The sequence below is a fragment of the Exserohilum turcica genome (genome assembly GCF_000359705.1).
Source record: "Exserohilum turcica Et28A unplaced genomic scaffold SETTUscaffold_7, whole genome shotgun sequence".
Lineage (NCBI taxonomy): Eukaryota > Fungi > Ascomycota > Dothideomycetes > Pleosporales > Pleosporaceae > Exserohilum > Exserohilum turcicum.
Window position 1 is genome coordinate 1,444,507 of NW_007360288.1, and position 21,830 is coordinate 1,466,336.

Consider the following 21,830-nt stretch of genomic DNA (forward strand, 5'->3'; position numbering starts at 1 on the left):
AGGCTGCGGGCTGCTAGGGCAGAGGGTGGCTAGGCTGAGGCTGAACTCCACCGGCCTGGGAACGGCCATCCCAATCGCCTGCCTGGCGTGCCGCCTGCATTATTTTTAGTCGCCTGCCGCGCCGCCCCCGGAGCCCGCCGCGCCGGTATATACGCGCGACTATATTTATATATATATGTCTACATGTACTATGTGCGTGTATTTGTTTTGCGGGCGCGTTCGCGGCGTGCATGCTGTACACCTGCACACAGACACACACTACACATAAGCAGCTGCAGCTGCACATGCGCCCAGCCGTCGCCAGGCCGAAACAGCTGACGGCCGAGTCGGCAGCCTGCCCTGCCCGCCCTGCCCTGCCACGGCAGCCCCTGGCCCCACCTGTCCAGCCACACCGCTGTGGCGGGTGCGAGGGCTTGCGTGGCCCAGCACCAGCACCAGCACCAGCACCGTTGCACGTCTGAGCTGAACCGCCGCTCCAATGTCCTATCCCGACCCCGACCACAGCCAGAGAGACAGCAACCACTCAATACCGCTGCGGGACCTCAATCGCCCCCCCGATGCCGCCGCCGACGCTGCGCCGCCCCAGCAGCAGCAGCACCGCCGCACCCTCAGCGACCGCGGGCGGAACCTCCTCAGACAGACGGGCGCCATCGCCTCAGCGCCCTTCCGAGACTCGCAGTACGCCCCCATAGCAGAGGCCTCGCCCAGCCCGACGCGTCATGTGCCCCCGCACATCAACACCAACCTGGCCTCTGCCAGCACCAGCACCAGCGCCGCCATACGCAGACTCGACCATCACGACGACGATGACGCCGCCTCGCCCTTGGACACGGGCGCGTTCCAGGCTGCCATCGGCTTCGGCATGAGCATGAGCTTCCAGGGCACCACGTCGCCGCCAGCCCCCACGGCAGACTCGCACACGCCCTATGCGCCCTACGACCACGACCACGACCTGTACCCCGTCAGGTCCGCCTCGACCGACCACAGCTACTTCTCCCCCACCTACGACGACACGGCCCGTCTGACTGCCCCCAACCATCTGCAGCCCATCAGCGGAGCCGCGCCCTCGACCCCGATCGAGCAGGACCGATCGAGTTTCCAGAGCGTGCGCTTTCTCAGTCCGGGCGATGCCTCACCGGGCACACGCTATGCCGGCGATATTGGGCAGGCAGAGGCCGCCGCCGCCGCCGCCGCCGCCAACCCCAGAGACTCGCGCGGAAGGACCCGCTCGCTGTCGCCGGGTCAATTCGGACTGCCGCTGCAGCGCGCTGGAACCATCATGCGGAACATGTCACAGCGTGTCATCAACGTCACAAACGACTCAGAGGTAACCGAACGCACCATACGCCGAAAGTCGTCGGTGCGCAATGACCGCCTCCACGAGCCCCCCTCGTTCCCAGCCCTCCCCGAGTATGCCACAGATGCCCCCATGTCCCCGATTGCGTCCACGCCAGTCGAGAAGCCGCCCTCGCCCGTCGTCTATTCACGCACGCCGAGCTGGCAGCGCCCTCCGAATCCGCTGCGCGGAAAGAGTCTGGGCATCTTCTCTGCCGACAACAAGCTGCGCATCAAACTGTGCGACTTCTTGGTGCATCCCGTGACGGAGCCACTTCTGCTCGTCCTCATCGTCATCCAGACGGTCCTCTTGGCCGTCGATGCCCGCACAAAGGCCCCGTACAACCCGGGCTCGGTAGACAGGTTTTCGTCCTTCAGCAATATCGACTACCTTTTGCTCGGCCTCTTTATCGTCTACACCATCGAGACCGTTATCCGCGTCATAGTCTCTGGCTTCATCATCAACCCCGTCGAGTACAGTACCATCAATCGGCAGATTGGACTGCGCGAGGCCGTCTTGGCCAAAGCAGACCAGATGTTTGGCGGTCTACAGCGACAGCCATCCATCAAAAAGAGCGCCGGTGCCGCCGATAATCCTCACCAGCCCTCTGTCCTCCGATCCTTTACCACGGCACAAATGCTCCCAGACGAGGGTCCAACCGACATGCGCCAAAAACAACGCATCCGTCTAGCACACCGCGCCTATCTTCGACACTCGTTTAACCGCTCTGACTTTGTTGCCGTGGTTTCGTACTGGATAGCCTTTGTGCTCGGCTTTTGGGGCATCAACAACAGCCGTGTGATTCTTGTATTCAGAATGTTGAGTTGTCTGCGTATCATCCGTCTTCTGAATCTCACCAGCGGTACCTCTGTAAGTTGTGCCATACGTTTGCTCCACCAACAACACTAACCATTTCAAGGTAATCCTCCGGAGTTTGAAGAAAGCTGCGCCTTTGCTGGTCAATGTCGCATTCTTGATTTGCTTCTTCTGGCTCCTCTTCTCAATCGTCGGCGTCCAGAGCTTCAAGTCAAGTCTCCGGAGAACATGCGTGTGGCAAGACCCAGACAATGTGCAAAACTTTACAAACTCGGCGCAATTCTGCGGCGGACACTTGCTCAACATTGACGGTTACCATCCAGCAGGCTACATACCTGCGCCCGGAAGGCCCCTGGGGCCAGAGCGCGGCAAAGGCTTCCTTTGTCCAAAGGGCTCACTCTGCATCGAGGGCACGAATCCCTTCGACGATACAAAGAGCTTCGACAACATTCTCCAGTCGCTCGAGCTCGTCTTCGTCATCATGTCGTCCAACACGTGGTCCGACTTGCTCTACACAGTCGCCAACACCGACTACCTCATCAGCTCCGTTTTCTTCATCATCGGAATCCTCGTCTTGAGTTTGTGGCTCATCTCCTTGCTGATTGCCGTCATTACCTCGTCTTTCCAAATCATCCGCGAAGAAAGCAAAACCAGTGCCTTCACTGGCGAGGTGATCAAAGACGAGGACGACGATGCGAACCGAGAAAAGCAACGCGTCAGCACCCTCAAACGTTTCTACGACAAGACGAGATGGCTGTGGGTGGTCATCATCGCATTTGGACTCGTGGCCCAGATGATGAAGAGCGCCAACATGAGCGATTTCCGCAAGCGTTTTATCGACCGAGCAGAGATGGCCGTCACTTTTGTCTTGTTTGTGGAAATACTCATTCGCCTCGTTGTTGATTGGAGACATTTCTTCAGGAGTAAGCGCAACATTGCAGATTTTTTAATCGCCATCATCACAGTCATCATTCAATTGCCGGCCATCAAGAATGCGCGCGACGGAAAAGTGTATGCTTGGTTAACCTTTTTTCAAATCATCCGTGTCTATCGCGTCGTCTTAGCCGTACCAATGACGCGAGATCTTATTGTGAGTCTCCTGTACCCAGCACCCGAAAGGGCCTAGCTAACACACGTTGTCAGATGGTAGTCACTGGAAACACTGGTGGTCTGCTGAACCTGATTCTCTTTGTGTTCCTTCTCACGTTCCTGGCGTCCATCTTTGCTTCGCAGCTGTTCCGTGGCGAACTACCCGACGAGGATGATGGGGAAGAGATTCGAGTACCCTTTTTTGACATTTACAATTCCTTCTTGGGCATGTACCAGATCTTCTCCAGTGAAAACTGGACCGAAATCCTGTACAACGTCACCAATTTCCAGAAACCCTTTGGCATAGCCTGGATAGGCGCTTCGTTTTGCATTCTGTGGTTCATTTTTGCTAATTGTAAGCCAAGGCGTATTTGTATGCCCAACGTCCCAAGCTAACTCGTTACAGTCATTGTCCTAAACATGTTTATTGCTGTCATTCAGGAAAACTTTGATGTGTCCGAAGACGAAAAGCGCTTGCAGCAAGTCAAGGCATTCCTTCAGCAGAAGGAGGACGGACTGACTTCATCTACCGGGTATATGACGCGTATCTGTTAGTGCTGTGCTGCCTGCTAACCGTTTGCAGCAACTTGTCTCTTTCGTCCATTTTCAAGATTGGCCAGGCGCGTCGGCGTGATCCTCTAGACTATGGCCATGCCGCTACGGAAATGCTTCTCAAGGATGCAGTAGTTCGCGACTTTCTCGACGAAGGCAATCACGAGAGTCCGCATGAAGACGAGCCCCGGCCAGGACTCCGTCCCACCAAGACTATAGCAGGATCGGGGACCATGTCTACCCTGCGGCAACGAATCCTGCGACGTATCGTCCATCGCGAACCAAATCCATTTTACGCTCCGTTGGACTTTGGACGTGCGTACGAGGATCTTGACCCAAGAAGCATGGCACAAGAAGTGGTCTCAGCCACGGAAAGACGAAAGAAGGCTCAACGCGAGTACCTGCGCAACCACCCAAAGTACAATGTGTCTCTGTTCATATTCCCGGTCCACAATCCGATTCGCAAAGTATGCCAGCGTATCGTGGGCCCCGGTCGAGGCGGTGATCGCATCGAAGGAGTCGCGCCATCGGTCCCCATCTGGTATGCGTTTTCGGCATTCATCTACGCAGCAATCATTGCCATGGTCTTGTTGGCATGTGTTACGACTCCGCTTTATCAACGAGAGTACTTTATGCGTCACGAGTTTAGTGTCAAGAATTGGTTTGTGTGGGTAGACCTGGGTTTCGCAGTTCTCTTCACCGTCGAGGCATTGATCAAGGTCATTGCCGACGGCTTTTTCTGGACTCCCAACGCCTACTTCCGCGGCTCTTGGGGATTCATCGACGGTGTGGTGCTCACCACTCTATGGGTTAATGTTGGCACATCCTTTTTGAACGAAGGCCAGGTCACTCGGACTGTTGGCGCTTTCAAAGCCTTAAGGGCTCTTCGTTTGCTCAACATTAGTGACAGCGCGCGCAACCACTTCCACGCGCTCATCGTTCGTGGATGGTGGAAAATCTTCTCGGTAAGTATGTTTCCATGCATGTATGAATGGCGCTGATTGGAGACTAGGCTGCTTTCGTCTCGCTGAGCTTGTTGATCCCCTTTGCCATCTACGGACTGAATCTCTTTGTCGGCCAGATGCAGTCTTGCAATGACGGCTCCTTCTCCGCAGGCGCCAGTCTACAGAATTGCCTTGGAGAATACGACAGCTCGCCCTACGAGTGGAATGTCCTGGCTCCCCGCGTAGCTGCCAATCCTTATTACGACTTTGACAACTTCGGAGACGCCCTCTTCATCCTGTTCCAGATTGTATCCCAAGAAGGTTGGACGGATAATATGTGGACTGCAATGAGCATCACTGGCGTGTACACGCAGCCAGAACCGCGAGCGTCACAAGGCAACTCGGTCTACTTCATCATCTTCAACTTGCTCGGCGCAGTCTTTGTGTTGACGCTGTTTGTGTCCGTCTTCATGCGCAACTACACGGAACAAACTGGAGTTGCCTTTCTCACGACAGACCAGCGATCGTGGCTCGAACTGCGGAAGCTCCTCCGTCAAATTTCACCCTCCAAACGACCCTCGTCCACCAAGCAGCGAGAAAGCTGGGAAGAATGGTGCTACCGCAGAGCTGTCACCAAGAATGGATACTGGCAAAGGTTCATCACCAGTGCTTTGATATTCCATCTCCTGTTGCTCTGCTTGGAGTGGTACCCGGGCTACGGTCCTTGGGAGACGGCCAGAGACTACATTTTCCTCGCTCTTACCGTCCTGTTTATCGCAAACGTAGTCATCCGTATCCTCGGTCTCTCTTGGCACCGCTTCCGGAGGAGTGCTTGGGACGTCTTCTCCATCTTTGCGGTGACGGGAACTTTTGTGACGTCTATTCTTGTGCTAGCAAGGAATGATGTTAGGGTCTTCATCCAGCTGCACAAGCTCTTCCTCGTCTCGATTGCACTTCTGCTCATTCCCCGAAACAACCAGCTCGACCAACTGTTCAAGACGGCGGCAGCGAGTCTGGGCTCCATTGCCAACCTTCTCGCCACGTGGTTTGTGCTGTTCCTGGTCTATGCTATTGCGCTCACGCAGACGTTTGGGCTTACTCGATTTGGGGAGAATGAAACTGGGAACATCAATTTCCGGACGGTGCCCAAAGCGCTCATTTTTCTCTTCGTCACGAGCGGAGGTGAAGGCTGGAACCAGTTCATGGAAGACTTTGCGACGATTGACCGGCCTTACTGCACCGTGGGCGACAAGTACTTCAACAGCGACTGCGGCAGCCCCGAATGGGCTCGGGCGCTCTTCATTACTTGGAACATTCTGAGCATGTACATTTTTGTCAACTTGTTCGTCTCGCTCATCTACGAGAGCTTTTCCTACGTCTACCAGCGCAGCAGCGGGCTGTCCGTCATTAGCCGCGAAGAAATCCGGCGCTTCAAACAGGCGTGGGCGGAGTTCGACCCCAACGGGACGGGCTACATCTCAAAGGATGTGTTTCCAAGGCTTCTCGGAGTAAGTATCTCACGTCAGATGCGGGTGCCAGACTAACATGTACAGGAACTCTCTGGAATTTTTGAGATGCGCATATACGACGGAGACTTTACGATTGGCGCGCTTATTGAAGAGTGCAGTGTAGCGAATCGACGCGAGTCCAACCTGCCAGTGTCAGGCCATGAGCCGACCAAAGAGATTGACATTGACAAGCTGAACCGTCGGCTGGCCCAGCTACCTGTTGCAGAAATCCGGCGCAGACGACAACGCATGAACATCTTTTATGAGGAGGTGTTGGTGTCAAGCGACCCGGACCGAGGCATCCAGTTCTCTTCGTTGCTGATGATCCTGGCTCACTACAAGGTCATCAACGAGAACAAGAGCTTGCGACTGGAAGAGTTCTTGAGGCGTAGAGCTCGCCTCCAACGAGTGGAAGAAGCCGTTCGTCGCAACGTCGTCATGGGCTTCTTTGACACGTTGTACTGGGCGCGGCGGTTCCGCCGAGCCATGGAGCAGAAGAAACAGGGCCGCATGGCGACGGTTCCGCAGTTTACCGTTCCCGAAATCTTCATTGACGACGAAGACATTACGAATGCGCAACGTGGGCAGGGCTCTGGCGTCGACAGTCCTCCTTTCTCGCCTCAAGACCTGCATGCTCCGTCGCCGAGGAACTCTGCTGGCAATGCGCCAGCACTCCCGGCGTTCCCATTCGATGAAACACGCAGCAGAAGCAATTCGATCCAGCAATCACCAACCGGGTCGCCTACAAGAGCAAACGCACAGCCACAGTCGCCCTTGTCACCATCGACTGCCGAACCCGATTGGCAATTTGCGTCTGCACTCAGCCGACCACCTAGTCCGCTCGAGGCCGAGCCTGGCCAAGCGGACAACCGCAGCCGGGCTAATAGCGGAGTGAGCGCAGCAACGGTTTTGGAGGTGCTTGACAATTCCGCATGGGGAGAAAGTATCAGGAGAAGTTTCACACAACGCAGGCGCAGCTAATATTGAGTGGGACACACACGATGATGACGCCTGCTGTGACCGGGATATATCTCCCCCCCTGGGCACACACGAACGTAATGCGGGTACTTTGGTTAGCTTTTGTCAACCCGCACGTATCGACATACAGCCTTTTTTTCTTAAAAAAAATAATGATGATAACCCAAACCAAACCAAACAAAAAAAAAGAAAAAAAGGAAGTGGCCGTTTTGATACTCAAACGCGGGGTTTAGTGGGATGTGCCACTTGTCCATGAACAAGTCAGGGACAGAGAAAGATATTCTCTCTTTCTCTCTCTCTCTCTCTCCCTCTTTCTTTGGTGCCGGTGCCCCGGTGCCCCGGTGCGTAAGAAAGAACGAAAGAAAAATTAAAAAAAAAAAGGACCGTTGCATGAACGTCAGCTTGTGGCGTTAAACCACACCCCCTACCCCCTACCCCCCTTCCCCCCTGCGTATGCACACAAACGGGCATCAACCCAACACACTTGCAACACGATGACGCCTGCAGTAAGTAAGTAAGTACCGAAATGGCCTGTGTAGTCGCGCGTCGTATGTGTGTTATGCTCGCACATACACACACATGCATACGTACACATACACATACACATACATACATACATACACGTATGGGAAAGTCAAAAAACGGAGCACTAAAGACTAGACTGGGGAGTGAGGTATAATATTTTTTTTTATTTTTTTTATTTTTTTTCGCGGGGGTGGGTCTGTCTGGGTACTGTCTGACTGGATACTGACTGTCTGACTGGATGGAGCGGGAATAAGTACTTGTTAACTGGTTGTATGCATGTATGTATGTATGGTAAATGGGTCGTGGTCGTGGTCATGGTCATGGTCGGTTGGGTTTTACTTGTTCTGAGCACCTTTTGGTTTCTCTTTTTTCTTTTTCTCTTTTTTTTTTCTTTTTTTTTCGAGGGTTGGGGGTTTTGTTTGCGGGGAGAAAGAGAAAGAGAGAGAGAAGGAAGGTGGGGTGGTGTGGTGGGATGGGATGGGTCAGACAGCATTTATTTGCATAGCGTAGGCGTCGCCATACACACTTGCACATACATACACACACGGACCACGAATCATGCTTCTAGACTGACCCTCTCTTTTCCTTCTAGCTGTCTGACTTGTCTCTGGCGTGTCTCTGTCTCTGTCCTGTGTCTCTCCTTCTCCCCTTGACGCCATGCAAACCCCGTCCGGCCCAGCCCGGCCCAGTCTAGTCCAGCCCAGCCAGCCACATGGGAGAGAGCTGCAGGGCTAAAACTTGTGGCGGGAGAGGGACAAGTCCAGAGGCGTATGGTAGTAGCTACACATGTCGTTTCTGAAGGGGGGGGGTTTGGAGACATGCATACACACATGTACACACACACACATATACACATGGGATACAGATACATACATACACATACTAAATTGGATCGGGTACAGTAACAGCCAAGCCAATGTGTGTATGTACCTGGACCCAAGAACAACCCAAGAAACACACACCCTAAAATAAAAAATAAAAAATCAACACCTGCTCCAACCCCTACAACCCCCCCCCCCCTCACATCTTCGCACAATAACACTACAGTTTTTCAAAAAAAAGAAAAAGAAAAAAAAAGAGAAAAAAAAGAGGTAAAATATTCAAGTTTGTTCCGCCATGGCCAATCGCCAATCGCTCTCCCAGAATAGAGGGTAGCAAAACAGCCATTAACCCAGCACGTTCTCAGCGATAATGGGGACATCACGACCATGTTGATTGACCCTTAGTTACTTACAGTACCGCTATCACTATCCTTGGATTTCACCTACTACAAGTTCAAATATGCATATGGGCATATGGGGCATGTCCCCCTCCCCCCCTCTTCCCTCGCAAGCTTCATGACTGTAAAACAGCCGGTTCACGTCATGATGAATACCCCCAAGTGTACGCTTATTTTTTTCGGGGCAGGGTCATTTCGTATTTCGCTCAAATGTACCTGTGACGGTGGACAATTGAACTACAACAATTGATGCGACACACAGGGCTGGCTGTACGAAGAGGGGGGGGGAGGGTGGCTCAGCGTGTGTAACAATCTACTCCAGGTGTAGTCAAATGGCCGCTGTAGGGACGATGCGAAACACTTACATGCCGCTTCGCTTCGCTTCGCTTTGCTCAACAGAGCAGGAGACGAGGTATGGTAGGTGTGTAAGACAGGAGGTTGCGAGTTTGACAGACGGGAAAGAATGGGAGAGAGGGGCTGGGGGGCTGGAGCTGGAGCTGGAGCTGGAGCTGGAGCTGCACGTATGCACGCACGCTCGCTCGCTCCATGCTGAAACACTCTCCGGTCTGGTATGCCATGGCTATGCTATGCCATGCCGTGTGTTCCTCTCCACCCTCCCCCTTCGCTTGGGAGGATAGAGGTAGGAGTGCAGGAGCTGTGTGAGGCGAAAGGATGGCAAGGGATGGAAGGGAAATGGATTAGTCGACCAGTCCACCAGTGAGAACCCGCCTTTTTCCCCGTAATTGATACTAAAAACATCTTTTTTTTCCTGATATTTCATTGCCCCTCCCCCCTGGTTTGCACGCTGTCTGTCGCATCAGGCCCGGAAGAGAACAAGTTGGTTGCATGGCTGCGGGGGGGGGAGGTGTGATAGCCATACCATACACAGCCTCCCCCCTCCCCCCCCCTCCACATAGGATATCGGGGCATAGGCAAGCAGGACGCCGACCAACGACGACGACGAGGCTTACTGCTACTGCATACTAGCATAGCAGGTATGTAAGGAAAGTTAAAGCGGCCACCGTCGCCCGACCACCGGTCCAACGAACAGCGAGCATGGGGCGCGGCGCCCGGTTCGAGCGCATGACAACGGGCGTCTGGATCGGGGGGAGCGACGGCGCCATATGTGAAACGCTGGCCTGCCCGTCAGACAAGGGCAAGGCAAGGCGACTCCGCTGGGTCCCCCCCCCCCCATGTGCTTTAGCCGTCGTACGTCGCAGATTGTTGCGTCTTCGCCCGCCCGTTGCGAAAAGACGCCGCCCGCACTTCCCCCCCCCTTCTTTGGAGACGCTGCTGGCTTCATGTTGGTGTTGCTGTGTGGGTGATTGTGGGCGTGTGCCGTTTTTTTCAGGATTGCAAGTCTAGATATCTTGATTGTTGTGTCTGAAGTCGCTGTTTTGGGGTCTGTAACTCCGGGCTGAAGCCGTTGACTTGGTGGTGATGGTGATGGTGGTGGTGGTGGTGGCCAGCCAGCCAGCCCCCCTTCTCTCTCTCCCTCCCTCCCTCCCGTCAAAACGGGTGTCTGGTTGGCTGGAATGACGGGCGAAGCCCTTGCTTGGAGACTTTTACAGTTATTACCTGACATACATAGACTTTTTTTGTGGCGTGCACTCTCCTTTCGCTGTACATGTGCATCTTGTGTATGTATGTCGATGCAGGGTGAAGGGGGTAGTGAGAGTCTTTTTTTGCTGCGACGTGACGCGACCAGAACGGATTAAACAAAAAAAACAGGGGAATTCTTCATGCGCGCTTTTTTGGGAGTGTGTGTGTGTGTCGCGCCGATAACCAAATCAAAGAGACTAAGTAGTACTAAAAACAACAAAGGGGCTGGATTTTTTTGTGTGCGGTTCTGGGCTGGAGAGAGTCTCGGGGTTTCGTCGCTAGCATGTAATACGCCGGCAAAGGGGGGGCAGAGAGGGCGAGTGCGAGAGCTGGTGAGATTGAAAGGGAGGGTGATGATGATGAGAAAAGCAAAAATGGGAACAACACGACGGCTCGACGTAGTCACGGGCTGGGCTGGGTGGTTGTTGGCAAGTCATGGGGCGATATATGCACACGACGACGGCCAGCAGCGAGGTCATGATCCCCGTCATGGCGAACAGATACAGCTCATCTCGTATCGATTGCAGGCACACATGGAGATGAAAAAGGCGATGAAAAAGCAATTTGTCCGCGGCGCCGACGCCATCCACGACCCGAATAGGGCCATGGATAGCAGACCAGCGTATGTAATAGCGGCTTCCCGCTCGCTAGATTCCAGACGACGGCGATCAAACAAGGCGTGTGATGACCCCACCCAAGAACGGCGCCCCCTGTCTTTCTCTGGCCGTGTTCCTGGCCAGGCGGCGTTTCCATGGTTTTAGTTCTGGCACGCAACACGTACTGCCATCATGCACATGCGACACGCAACACCCCCTCTCTCTCTCGACACCCCGATCCCACGCCTGTCCTCTTCTCCTCAAAAAGGCCCGCATGACGCATCGCTATTCAAAGTGGCTGCTTTCTGCTCCTTCTCGCACACACACACCCCTCCCGCTTCTTCCCACCACCACCTCCTCCTCCTCCTCCGCCTCTGCCTCCGCCTCGTCTCCCCTACCTTCGTTTCGTGGCTTTGTAACGCGCCCTCTTCCATCTACTTGCAGTGCATACCCATCCATCCATCTATACATATATATACATACACACACACCCCTTTGACCAGGGCTAGTGCTGACTCCTCTTCTTCATTCTCACCCACCACCCCGGTCCAACTGTTGGAATATACCTCGAACCGGGCCTGTACGGAAACTCTGTTCGGAAAGGAAGAAGAAAAAAAAGCTTTGGCCCGCAACCTCAGCTGTCATCATTCCCGCCCTTACCCACCGACGTGTTATTATTCTTTTTTATTCCGCACGTCATTTCACACCATCACACACACACACCTGACTCGCAAACAAGCGGCGGCCGGTGCCCCGACTACCAGGATCGCAAAGGGAAAAAAGCCAATCTAAGTTGTCTTATCAACCAGGCCTGAACTAACCGGGGTCTTTCTTTTCTTTTGGCTTCTACTGCTTCTGCTGCTGCTGTTGCTGCTGCTGCTGTTGCTCCCTGGTTCTGGTTCATCAAAGGACAGCTGCAAATCTTTTCTCCAACTATTACTACTACACGTATACCGGGCATAGTCATTTGCTTGAGACACAGCAATTCACTACGCACGCACGACCTTATTCGACAGAAAAGCAGCCGGAAGAAACCGCCGCCAATCAACCAAACAACTCCGCAAAGATGCCTTCCTCTCCAAGCCGCACCAACCGCTTCCAGTCCTTCACCCCCCTCCGCAGCACAACGGGCTCACTGCGCCGTCTCAAGACGGCCCTCAGCCCCACGCGCAACTCGCCGCGCTCCGCTTCGCCCTCGTCCATCAACACATCCTCGACAACCTCGCCGCTAACCCGCAACTCGTCGCCACACAGCCAGCGCTCCTCGTCGTCAGGCTCCTCGTCGCTCCTCGAGGTCCTCGCCATCCGCCACAAGCCCAGCGTCGTCGAATTCCAAATGCAACAGGAGCGCAGCCTGTTCGAGCAGGAACTCCATGTCCTTGAGCCCCGTCCGAGTTCAGGTCGCGGCTCCCTCGACGCTCATGTCGTGGGTATTTTCGAGGTCCTTGATGGAAAGTGCTAGATCTTTTCTCCTCCTCTTTTCTCGCCCTTTTTTTTCTTTCTTGTTATGGGAGTTAGAATCGGTGTTTTCCTTTTTTTCTTTTTCTTTTTTCCTTTCCTGGTTTCCGTTTTCTGCGAGGATTTAACGCTGCGATGAGGGAATGCGACGTTGCACACTGCACTTGGGCTCTACACACTGCTCTCTACACACTACAATAACAAACAAGGACCAACAAACACCAACAGTATATTGAGGGATTCATGCTGTTTTGTTCGTCCATCTGTTTGTTTGTTTGTGTGTATCCAACAATTGGGAGGGCGTTTATTCGCTTTTTTTCTTCTTCTCCTTTTCCCTTTTCTTCTTCTTCTTCTTCTAGGTTTCCTTCACCGGCAACCTTGGCTTAGACCCCCCCCCTTTTTTTTTCTCCCTTTTTCCCTTTTTTTTTTCTGGAGGAGGCCTTGGGGAATTCTCTTCTCTCTCTCCTGCCGAACAGAGAACTCTCTCTCTGTACCTCGACTTTACATACCCAAACTCCACATCTCTCGCAACCAATATACGAACAAACCAATAAACAAATTCAATAAACAGACTATCTTTTAGACATGTTTTGTGCATTACAGCCAAGTGTGTGTGTGTGTGTTTATATGCGGCAGTCCACTCTGATTCCCAAGCAACCAGCTCTTGCCATTCATCCCCCCCCCTTTTTTTCTTGAAAAAAAAACATCTTTTCCCTAAGATCTATCCCCCTCAGCTCCAAGTAACCTCGCCTAAGCTAGTCGTATCGTTTCTTCCTTTCCTTTTTTATCGCTTTCGCTTTCACACGCGTCTTATTTGCCAAAGAAAGAAAGAAAGAAAAATCCATCCACATCTCTCCGTCTACATCGCCATGTCTGTCTGCACTTTGCACCGCACTGCGTGCTTTTCTGGAAAAAATCCAGACCCGGACTTTTTGTTTCTCGTTTCGATCCGAAAGATCTTGGTATCAGGGCTAGGTCTAGGTGTATGCGAGGGAAAAAGTGCGGGGGAATACGCGTAGAAGGAGGGGGAGGGGGAGAAGATGGGTTTGGAGATTGAGATGGATGGATGGATGGGTAGATGGAGAGAAGAGAAGAGAGAGTTAGGATATACTCATCACTAGCGTTCTCACACACGTTATTCCGAACTTCTCTCTCTCTCTCCTTTTTCTTCTTTCCCTCGCTCTCTCTTATCCTTATTTCGCGCGGTATCTGCATTATTCCGCTTTGCTTTACTTTTACATCACGTGCCTTAGCACTACACTGTACTGCACTACACTCGACGACATGTGTTTGAGTGTGTGCGTATGCGTGATTTCCAGCTTCGATTTAAATATCTAAGAAGAGAGAGGCAGATATGTAATCAGACACATGCAAAAAAAAGCACATGATGACTTACACGCATGGATATCCAACCCAAACTAAAGCACCACAACACAACACAACACAACACAACTAACCTTAATATCAAGCTAAAAGTCAAAATTAAATCCGAGAAAATAACCCAATCATCTATTAAAAACGCACATGCTCAACTAACTAACAGCTAACACATCCACCTCCACACATCCCTCCTCCACTCAACTCAACAAAGACTATACCCCAAAGAACAAACGCAAATCCAACAGATTCACCCCCAAACGGCCATGCTTCCCCCCCCCCTTCCTCCTTCCTCCACTCCCTATCCCTACCCGTAACCAAGCACCCTTCCCCATGCCCCCACCAAAAAAAGAAGATGATGAAATAAAAACAAAGCGAAAAAACTAACTTTTTTTTTCTTCGTTGCTCAAGCAAATTGGGAAAAGGGGAAAAGGAGTAAGTACATAGTAGAGTGCCCGCTGATGACGTTGTAGCTTACATATGTGTGTTTTTGTCTTGTCTTGTTTTTGTCCTGCTTTCATAGTGTTTTTCCTAGTGTGTCGAGATGGAGCTGGAGAGAGACGTTAAGAGATGGAGTGGAGAGAGAGAGAGAGAGAGAGAGAGAGAGAGAGAGAGCCAACCGTCCAACAGTGTGACAAACCCGCGGCGCGTGATATGTAAGGGGGGGGAGGGAGGGTAACAAAAAGCACTTGCATGGTGAGAAAGATTTGACACGACAACCAAGATGATGATGATGAAGAAAAGGCAAAAGAGAGCTATTATCTAAATCGAGAGAAAGAGAGAGAGCCCTTACGCCTTTCCCCCCCGCCCCTGCCCACCTCCTCCTGTATTACTATTGTGCACAATCACACACCAAAAACAAGGTAGTTAGGCCTTGAGTCTTCGTTCTTCGCAGCGCACGCAGACGGGGTCTTGGGTGTCGCCGCGGAGAAAGTACCTTCCATCTTCAAAGGGACCGGAGCAGATCTATCTTTCTGTTAGCATGCTTATTTTCCATCAACATAGGATCAAGACTTACCACACAGACAAAACAGCCCACATGCCACTCGGAGCCAAGGGCCTTGACAACCGTGTCGGTGACTGGCTTGCGACATCCCTTGCACTTTGTACTGTAGCGATGCGTGTGGCAATTGACACACCAGGCGTAGCCGTCTTTTTCTACAAACGGCGTGGTGCTGTCGAATGGATCGCCGCACTGGGCACAGAAAAAGTGGCCGGCGTGCCATTCTGCGCCGCAGGCGACAATCACCTCGCCTTCAATGGGCGTCTTGCAGCTCTTGCAGCGTGGAGAAAAGAGTTCGTGGAAATCCAGGTGGCAGTAGAAGCGCGCGGACTCGTCGGTCCCGTCTTCATGCTCAAGACGAGCCATGTCCTCGGCCGTGGGATGAGAGGGGAGGAATGGGATGTCGACACCCAAGAGACGGGCACGAATACGCTGCACACGCTCGGCATGCTTGTTGGAGGGCTCTGGGTAGAAGGCTACACACTCGAGGTGCTCACCGCACTGGTAACAACAGAAGCATTCGGGATGGAAGCGAGAGCCTGCTGCCGAGACAATACGACCCGCAATGGGCAGGGCACATTGAGTGCAGAGAGCGCCTGTACGGACAGTGGTTGGTGTCCAGTGGGTACGTGGCGAGCCGGTGCTGTTGTAGCCATGAGACTTGTTCTGCGCATTCGGTACCGGCAGAGGCCGTGTAGAAGCAACAGGCCCAAAGCCCTTGGATGCATTCACGTTGATTGAGGGCACCGAAGAATTGACTGAGATTGATGGCACATTGCTGTGTCGTCCTCGGGTTGGAGACTCGTTCACAGAAATCGTAGGGACATCGGGGGTCACGTTGATTGCGGGCGCAGCTGATCCCCTTCTCGGTGCAGACGTTTCGCTCACTGAAATGCTGGGGATAGGCGCGGCATTACCTCTTGATGCTCTATTCGGCGCCGGAGTTTCATTCACCGATATGCTTGGGATCGGTGGAGCATTACCTCTCAGCCCTCGGCTGGGAGTAGGAGACTCATTGACCGATATGTACGGAATCTCTGGTGTCGTGGATATAGAAGGCACTGTTGCTCCACGTCTGAAAACCGGCGAGCTATTAACTGATATACTCGGGGCAGCCTGGGTGACACTTGGCAAAGGCCTTTGGTAGCCTCGACCAGAGGACGCGTTGAAGGAGTTCGACGGCGTCTCCGAGACTGAAATAGATGGTGCTGGTGTGGTCCTGGAACGTGCAGGGGCAGCATCAGGTGCGTTTATCGTAGGTATAGGTGCAGCAGAAGGACGCGTTGGGATCTTGGCGTTCCTCAGCGAACTGGTGAGTGGAAGGGGTCTCGCAGACACTGGAGGGTCTGCAGGCCTCTCGGCATTGCCACTTCGCGTCGAAGGCCTATTGGTTGCCGGGACCTCAGGTGGCCTGGGAGTAGTACTCCGCTTGGGTACTTCAGGCGCTAGGCCACTTATAGGCTCAGGCACATTAATCTCAGGGATGGAAGGGGGCCTTGATGTGGTATTTCGCTTGTGCACATCTGGTGCCAGGTTTGTGGTAGGACTGTCAGGGGCTGCCGCGCCAGACTTCGTCTGGTCGGAAGCACGCGGCGCGTCAGGCACAGCAGAAATGACTTCTTTGAGCTCTACAACATTCCAGTCCTTCTTGAAAGACACGATTGGTCGCCCTGGAGCATCGGAGACGGCGGTGGGCGTAGGAAGCTTTGCACTGCGATCCTTGAGGCGAAATCCAGTAGCAGCACGCAGCTCTTCACTCCTAATCTCCTTGCCATCCTTCATCTTCACCTCGGGTACGTTTTCTGCATCTGCCTTTGCATTCTCAGCTGACTTGGCTCCCGTAGGGTTCAGCGTGTAGCCTGCGTTCCGCGACTGCGTGGGAGGGTTCTTTTGAATCTCATATCGATCAAACCGCTTCGTGGTTGCAGTCGGATCGGTGCTCGAGCGCACCAGCGGATTGCTCTTAATTGACTGGAAACGCATAAAGGGGTTGCGTCGTACTCCCAACGGGAGCTTCTCGGGCTTGGATGGTTCGGCGGCGGCGGGTGTAGGGGCAGGCGCAGGGGGGGCGTCTTCTTCGGGCTCTTCGTAGATTTGGTCGTTGGGGTTCTGGAAAAGGCTTCCACTGGCAGTGCGGCGTGCACCACTGCTTCGCCGCCGATGCTTGTAGTCTGGCAGATCCGAAATGGCCTTGGCCAGTGCAGGTGACTCGCCCTTTTTGTGCTTGATGTCAAAGCTCGCCTTGGTGGGCGAAGAGCTTGAGATTCCATTTCCAGACCCATCTGCGTTGCCTCCTGGCCCGTTGCTTTGTAAGCTGCTGCTCCTGCTGCCTGAGGCAGTGCTGCCCATGGAATGGCGCTTTCGTAGCTTGGAGTTGGCTCGCTGCAGATCCTGGTCCTTGCCCTCGACACTACGACTCCTTTGCGTGCTGCCTTTTCTGGCCAGTCCCGGATAGGAGTAGGGTGCGTGCGGGTTGTTCTCTGCTGCGTTTGGATTGCGGTGTTTCCACACGAGCTCGGCAGCTTCATCTCGTGCTGCCTCGTATATCTTTCCCTCCTGCGCAAGCTCCAAATCCTCCATGGCTGCGCGGATAGCCCGGGCTTCGTCCTGCTCCGCCTGCCGCTGCTCCCTTTCTCGGTATATCATGCTCGCCGTCCGCGCGTGCGAAGAAGATGTTGTTTCTTGCTGTCGTCCTCGTGGTGCCTGCACAAGCGGGCGTCCAGCGCCTCCCACGACCTTCTCCAAGCTAGGCCTCGATATTGTCCGGCTATGCGACTTTGGCTCATGCGAGGAAGACGGACGGGCATCGGCATCGGCAGCGGGGTCTGTAAAGGCGCGCTGCAAGGCGGCCACGGCGGCCGAGTCAGACATGCGGTTGGCGGATCGGTTCGACCATGTGTTGAAATGCGCAGGCGCTGGACGGGCTCCAGTCGGGCGGGCAGGGCGATTAGTGCGGAGGTCTTGTAGGTAGCTCTCTGTTCGCCCCTGGTTAGCACAGCAGTCAAGCGGCAGTGTTTGCCTCGCGCTCCTTACTCATTTGAGACGGGGAATAGTAGGCGCCAGGCCCTGGCGACGATGCGCCTTCTCTTTCCTTGGATGTGAACATGTAGTCGTCGTGGTCGTCGTGTTTACTGCTGTGTTTGTCTTTGGAAAATTACGGCAAAAGCACGCAAGCGTGAGGGAGTCTGGATGAATAGAATAGCGAACGAGACAGGGCGCAGCGGGTGCAACGATAGGTGGAAGAGCCTCAGCTCTAGATAAGCGGTGGGGATGCGGTCGAGGTGCTGCGCAGAGCTTGTTGCTATTCGCTGGTCTCCCATGGCAACTGAGCCTGTGACGTCTTGACCGCCTGCCCCCCCTTGCCCCCCTGCTCAGCCGCATATAATCCCCGGATTTTCAGGGTCCCAGTGCTCAGGATGCACGTCTAGATACACGCGGCGGATACGATATTTGATCACATATATGTCCATTCGCTGGCGGGCCTCGATCCGTGTACTGCGTCTATGCGTTTACGCGATTCGATCCGAAATTGATTATGTCGATGCTCTAATAGCGTCCATGCCCGCGACTCGTCTTGCGCTAAACAGCACTCAAGCCACGCGTTGCTCGCACAAGCAACGTTTCCAAGAAGCAATTACTGTTTCCATCCCTTACACGCCCTCTAAATTGCGTGCAAATAACGCCGCGCCCAAGGCCCGCACCGTAAACGCTTCGGGGTTGGTGTACATCCAGGCCAAACTGGGTATCCTGCTCTGTAACAATGGCATAAGTTTGGAATATCTCGTCCGCGATTCATACATCGCCTCATCCTGCGCCAAAGAGATTCGTTTGAATGTCGTGAAAGTGACCAGTTACGCCCCATCCCATCGTCACACTTTCAAGCGGGTCCCATGATGTGTCAGCCGTTGTGAAGCCTGTTTCGGCATTGAGCGCAGCATAGTCCCATTCATCGCCCACCATAAGGCCGTTGCTGTAGGCGTCGCTTCCGGTTCCCGAGGCACCAAAGGCGTGTATGGGAAGAGCTTCACTGGTTGATACGAAGCCTGAGAAGCCTGTAGTACCTCCCGACGCCAAGCCAGAATAGGATACTTTGGGTGATTCCCGATACGGAATGTGCATCTCGTTCTGCTGGCTGGGCGAATATGAAGACTGCGACATTGAGCCGCCACGTGATTGTGAACTTATCGTTGCGGGGCTCGAATGGTCGACACTCCTCTCGCCCCCAGAAAGGTCCATTTCACTCCCGTCGTGCATCCCAAAGCCACCAGATGCAAAATCCGGTTGCAATATAGTGGTAGAAATGCCACGTGCTGACATTTGCGACTCAATGAAACCCGTATTTCGCGTGTGCATACCGACGCTGTTGATATTACTGACATGGAATGGCGGGCCCGGTGTGTTTTGTGCATATCGTGTACTCGACTTTGGAGCGGCATCCACCAGATCGCTGTTGCCAGGTGAGTTGATTGCTCCAGTTGAACTTTGTGTTTCGTGGATGTTGATTAGAGGATTACATCGGGCAGTGGCGTTCTCGTTGGGGTAAAATGTGGGCTGTAGGCGAAGAAGGTTAGCAAGCATAGCAACACTTGGATAATGGGGTACTCTGGATATTGACTCACATTAGCCGTCGAGGGTGTCTTTGCCTTGTTCTGTAGACCCGCGAGACCAGCACTTTCCAGGTCAAGGTCCAATTGCGCCAGAAAGGAATCCGTGAGCGGGTTTCTCCGACGAAGAGCCTGCATAGCTTGCAGGAGAAATCGTAGCGAAGAGGTCATCTGCTGGTCATTCGGTCGGGTCTTGAGGTACTGGACGAACACTCTTGCTGCCACGTAAATGCAGAAAGATATGAAAGGATTCATCTAGTCCAGTCAGCACATCGATTGCTTGCTTCAAGGGCTTCAACTTACTGCACCAAGGTCCATATGGCTGACCATCCGCATAAGGTTAGCAACCTCGGCTGCCGCTGTTACACATCTGATCTTGCTCTCGTTGCCGATGTGGGCTGGTAGTTGGTGTTTGTCTGCCTTGAATATCGCTGCCTGATGAAGACATATTGTCGATGTATGAATGCACATGTTCGTAAAGACAACATTGGGATCTGCGACGCCGGACGGTAGCCGCATATAGTCGGGTAAACCTAGGGATGTCTGGAGCAGTACTTGCTCAATGCTGCGATGTCGAGTCCAGTATCCACCATTGATATCATCGTCCGTGTCTGCGGGACCAGGTCGATGGAGGTGGAGTAGGTTGCGGCCGAACATGGCTGCCGTCAGAACGATGCCGCCAAACGAATGAATATTCGCCACGCCATTGGGTTGCAGAGATTGCTCCAGTGATGCTGTGTCCATCGGCCTGCTCTTTTCGTATGCGTCCTCGCTTGCTGGCAAGTTTGTCATGATCTTGCGCAAAGTTAGCACCATCAGGATACATTAGGCCAAAGTTGCTGCTTACGTCTCGTTCGTCAATCATCATTGGCCATCCAGTACCGATACTAGCGTACCGATCAACACAGAAAGACATCCAAAAGGCTCTCCTCCGCTCCTCGCGCTCTGTCCAGTCTTTGGGCGGAGGCAGACACTGCTTCACATCCAGACCCACGCCGTCCAAGCGGTGGAGTTGCATCATCTGCGCAAATCTCACGGCGCGACCGGCAGACAACCAAGCTCTTGGAAAGTGCATGTTCTTAAACTCGTATGTGCACGTCAGAATCCATACCTGGCAGTGTGCAAGCGTAATGGTCGTTTCCCCATGCCCTTTCATCTCGTCCATGTGCGCATACTTTCTGGCTCGGTGGTAGAAATGCTCTTGGAGTGCCTCGTATTTGTCGGTGACGGAGGCTGCCATGGTCCACATAATGTATCGCAGACATACCGGTGGACGCATATGGGGGGCGAGGTTGAGCGCTGCGAGAAAGCGTGGTCTGTGTATAATGGGTATTGTGGGATGAACTCTGGAAAAGTAGATTTGGTATCTGCCATGTGTCAGTGGCGTCGTTTCTGCAAGTCGCAGCATGTCCGTACAAATCATCCATGACTTCCTGGGGAGGCAGAGGCTCCTCCAGCCCAAGTGCTATTAGGTCCCATGACCCAGGTTGCTCTGCTGCCGTCTGGAATGGAACTGCACCGGGCCCTTGGGCTTTGCTGGCATCCGGCTGTTCGCTCGTGTCGGGCAGTGTTTGATTGATGGTGTTGGCGACATATGCAGCTGCAGAATCCTCGCGTGGTGCGTCTTTGGGCGTATCTGTCGAGTCTTGGGTCTTCAACAATGTCTCGACTTGTTCTGGCGAGAAGGGATGTCAGCATTGATAGCGGCAGCATGCATGCACCCACTTACGAAGCCGTTGTTCGAGTAGCTTCACGTAGCCACGCTTGGGCCCGCTTTTCTTCCTGACTTCATCGTAGCCACAACCGTGGGACAGTCGCTTACACGTTGAACACGACGGCCGAGCACCATCGCAGCGCAGCTTTCGCTTCCTGCACAAAACACAAGCAATCCTCTTGAATTTGCTTGAGCCATCTTGCTGTGTTTCCTGGCTGTTGGCAGCGGTGGATTCGTGCGGTTGCTGCGGCGGATCGTTGAAGGCGCTTTCATCAGGCGACTCGGACTCGTTGGAAGGCATTCTTGTGACAGGTATTATGGGCAATCTATTGTCCCAGGCGGATCAAAAGTGCGCGCTGGGCTGGAGAAAACGGCGCCCCGCGTAAGCACGGTTCAGGAGGACGAGTCGGGGGCCTTTTGGATCCAACAATCCTTCTCGCTCTGGCGCTGGAAGCCTAACCGAGCCACAAGTCGCAGTGGTGGCGGTGATGTGAGGGCGGCGGGTCGTT

General features: G+C 53.6%; 4 protein-coding genes across 4 annotated transcripts; 2 read left to right on the forward strand and 2 right to left on the reverse strand.

The window, feature by feature from the left end:
- Window positions 1-478: 478 nt before the first annotated feature.
- SETTUDRAFT_181370 (uncharacterized protein) lies at window positions 479-7,353 on the forward strand (the record flags this gene model as incomplete). Its single annotated transcript, XM_008032261.1, has 7 exons — window positions 479-2,206; window positions 2,256-3,242; window positions 3,296-3,596; window positions 3,648-3,774; window positions 3,825-4,758; window positions 4,806-6,245; window positions 6,291-7,353. The coding sequence occupies 7 exons, from the start codon at window positions 479-481 to the stop codon at window positions 7,224-7,226; spliced, it is 6,453 nt and encodes a 2,150-aa protein (XP_008030452.1). The 3' UTR covers window positions 7,227-7,353.
- Window positions 7,354-12,231: 4,878 nt separating this feature from the next.
- SETTUDRAFT_34900 (uncharacterized protein) lies at window positions 12,232-12,627 on the forward strand (the record flags this gene model as incomplete). The annotated part of the gene is made up of 1 exon (XM_008031935.1): window positions 12,232-12,627. The coding sequence occupies one exon, from the start codon at window positions 12,232-12,234 to the stop codon at window positions 12,625-12,627; it is 396 nt and encodes a 131-aa protein (XP_008030126.1).
- Window positions 12,628-14,713: 2,086 nt separating this feature from the next.
- Window positions 14,714-18,109, reverse strand: SETTUDRAFT_142154 (uncharacterized protein; the record flags this gene model as incomplete). The annotated part of the gene is made up of 4 exons (XM_008032262.1): window positions 14,714-14,966; window positions 15,019-15,986; window positions 16,131-17,978; window positions 18,037-18,109. 4 exons carry the CDS (start codon window positions 18,107-18,109, stop codon window positions 14,868-14,870), a joined length of 2,988 nt encoding a protein of 995 aa, XP_008030453.1. The 3' UTR covers window positions 14,714-14,867.
- A 610-nt stretch (window positions 18,110-18,719) lies between these two features.
- On the reverse strand, window positions 18,720-21,829 carry SETTUDRAFT_165606 (uncharacterized protein). Its single transcript, XM_008032263.1, has 6 exons — window positions 21,337-21,829; window positions 21,024-21,282; window positions 20,455-20,974; window positions 19,911-20,402; window positions 19,623-19,862; window positions 18,720-19,554 (listed from the first exon to the last, which is right to left on the reverse strand). Exons 1-6 carry the CDS (start codon window positions 21,620-21,622, stop codon window positions 18,808-18,810), a joined length of 2,544 nt encoding a protein of 847 aa, XP_008030454.1. The 5' UTR covers window positions 21,623-21,829; the 3' UTR covers window positions 18,720-18,807.
- Between the last annotated feature and the right edge of the window lies 1 nt (window position 21,830).

Excerpts from the sequence above, each read along its gene's own strand:
- SETTUDRAFT_165606 (XM_008032263.1), bottom strand. The coding sequence starts at position 21,622 with ATGCCTTCCAACGAGTCCGAGTCGCCTGATGAAAGCGCCTTCAACGAT. Across the intron at positions 21,283-21,336 it reads GCTACTCGAACAACGGCTTC|AACAAGTCGAGACATTGTTG; the intron begins GTAAGTGGGTGC and ends CCTTCTCGCCAG. Across the intron at positions 19,555-19,622 it reads AGACACCCTCGACGGCTAAT|CCCACATTTTACCCCAACGA; the intron begins GTGAGTCAATAT and ends CTTCGCCTACAG.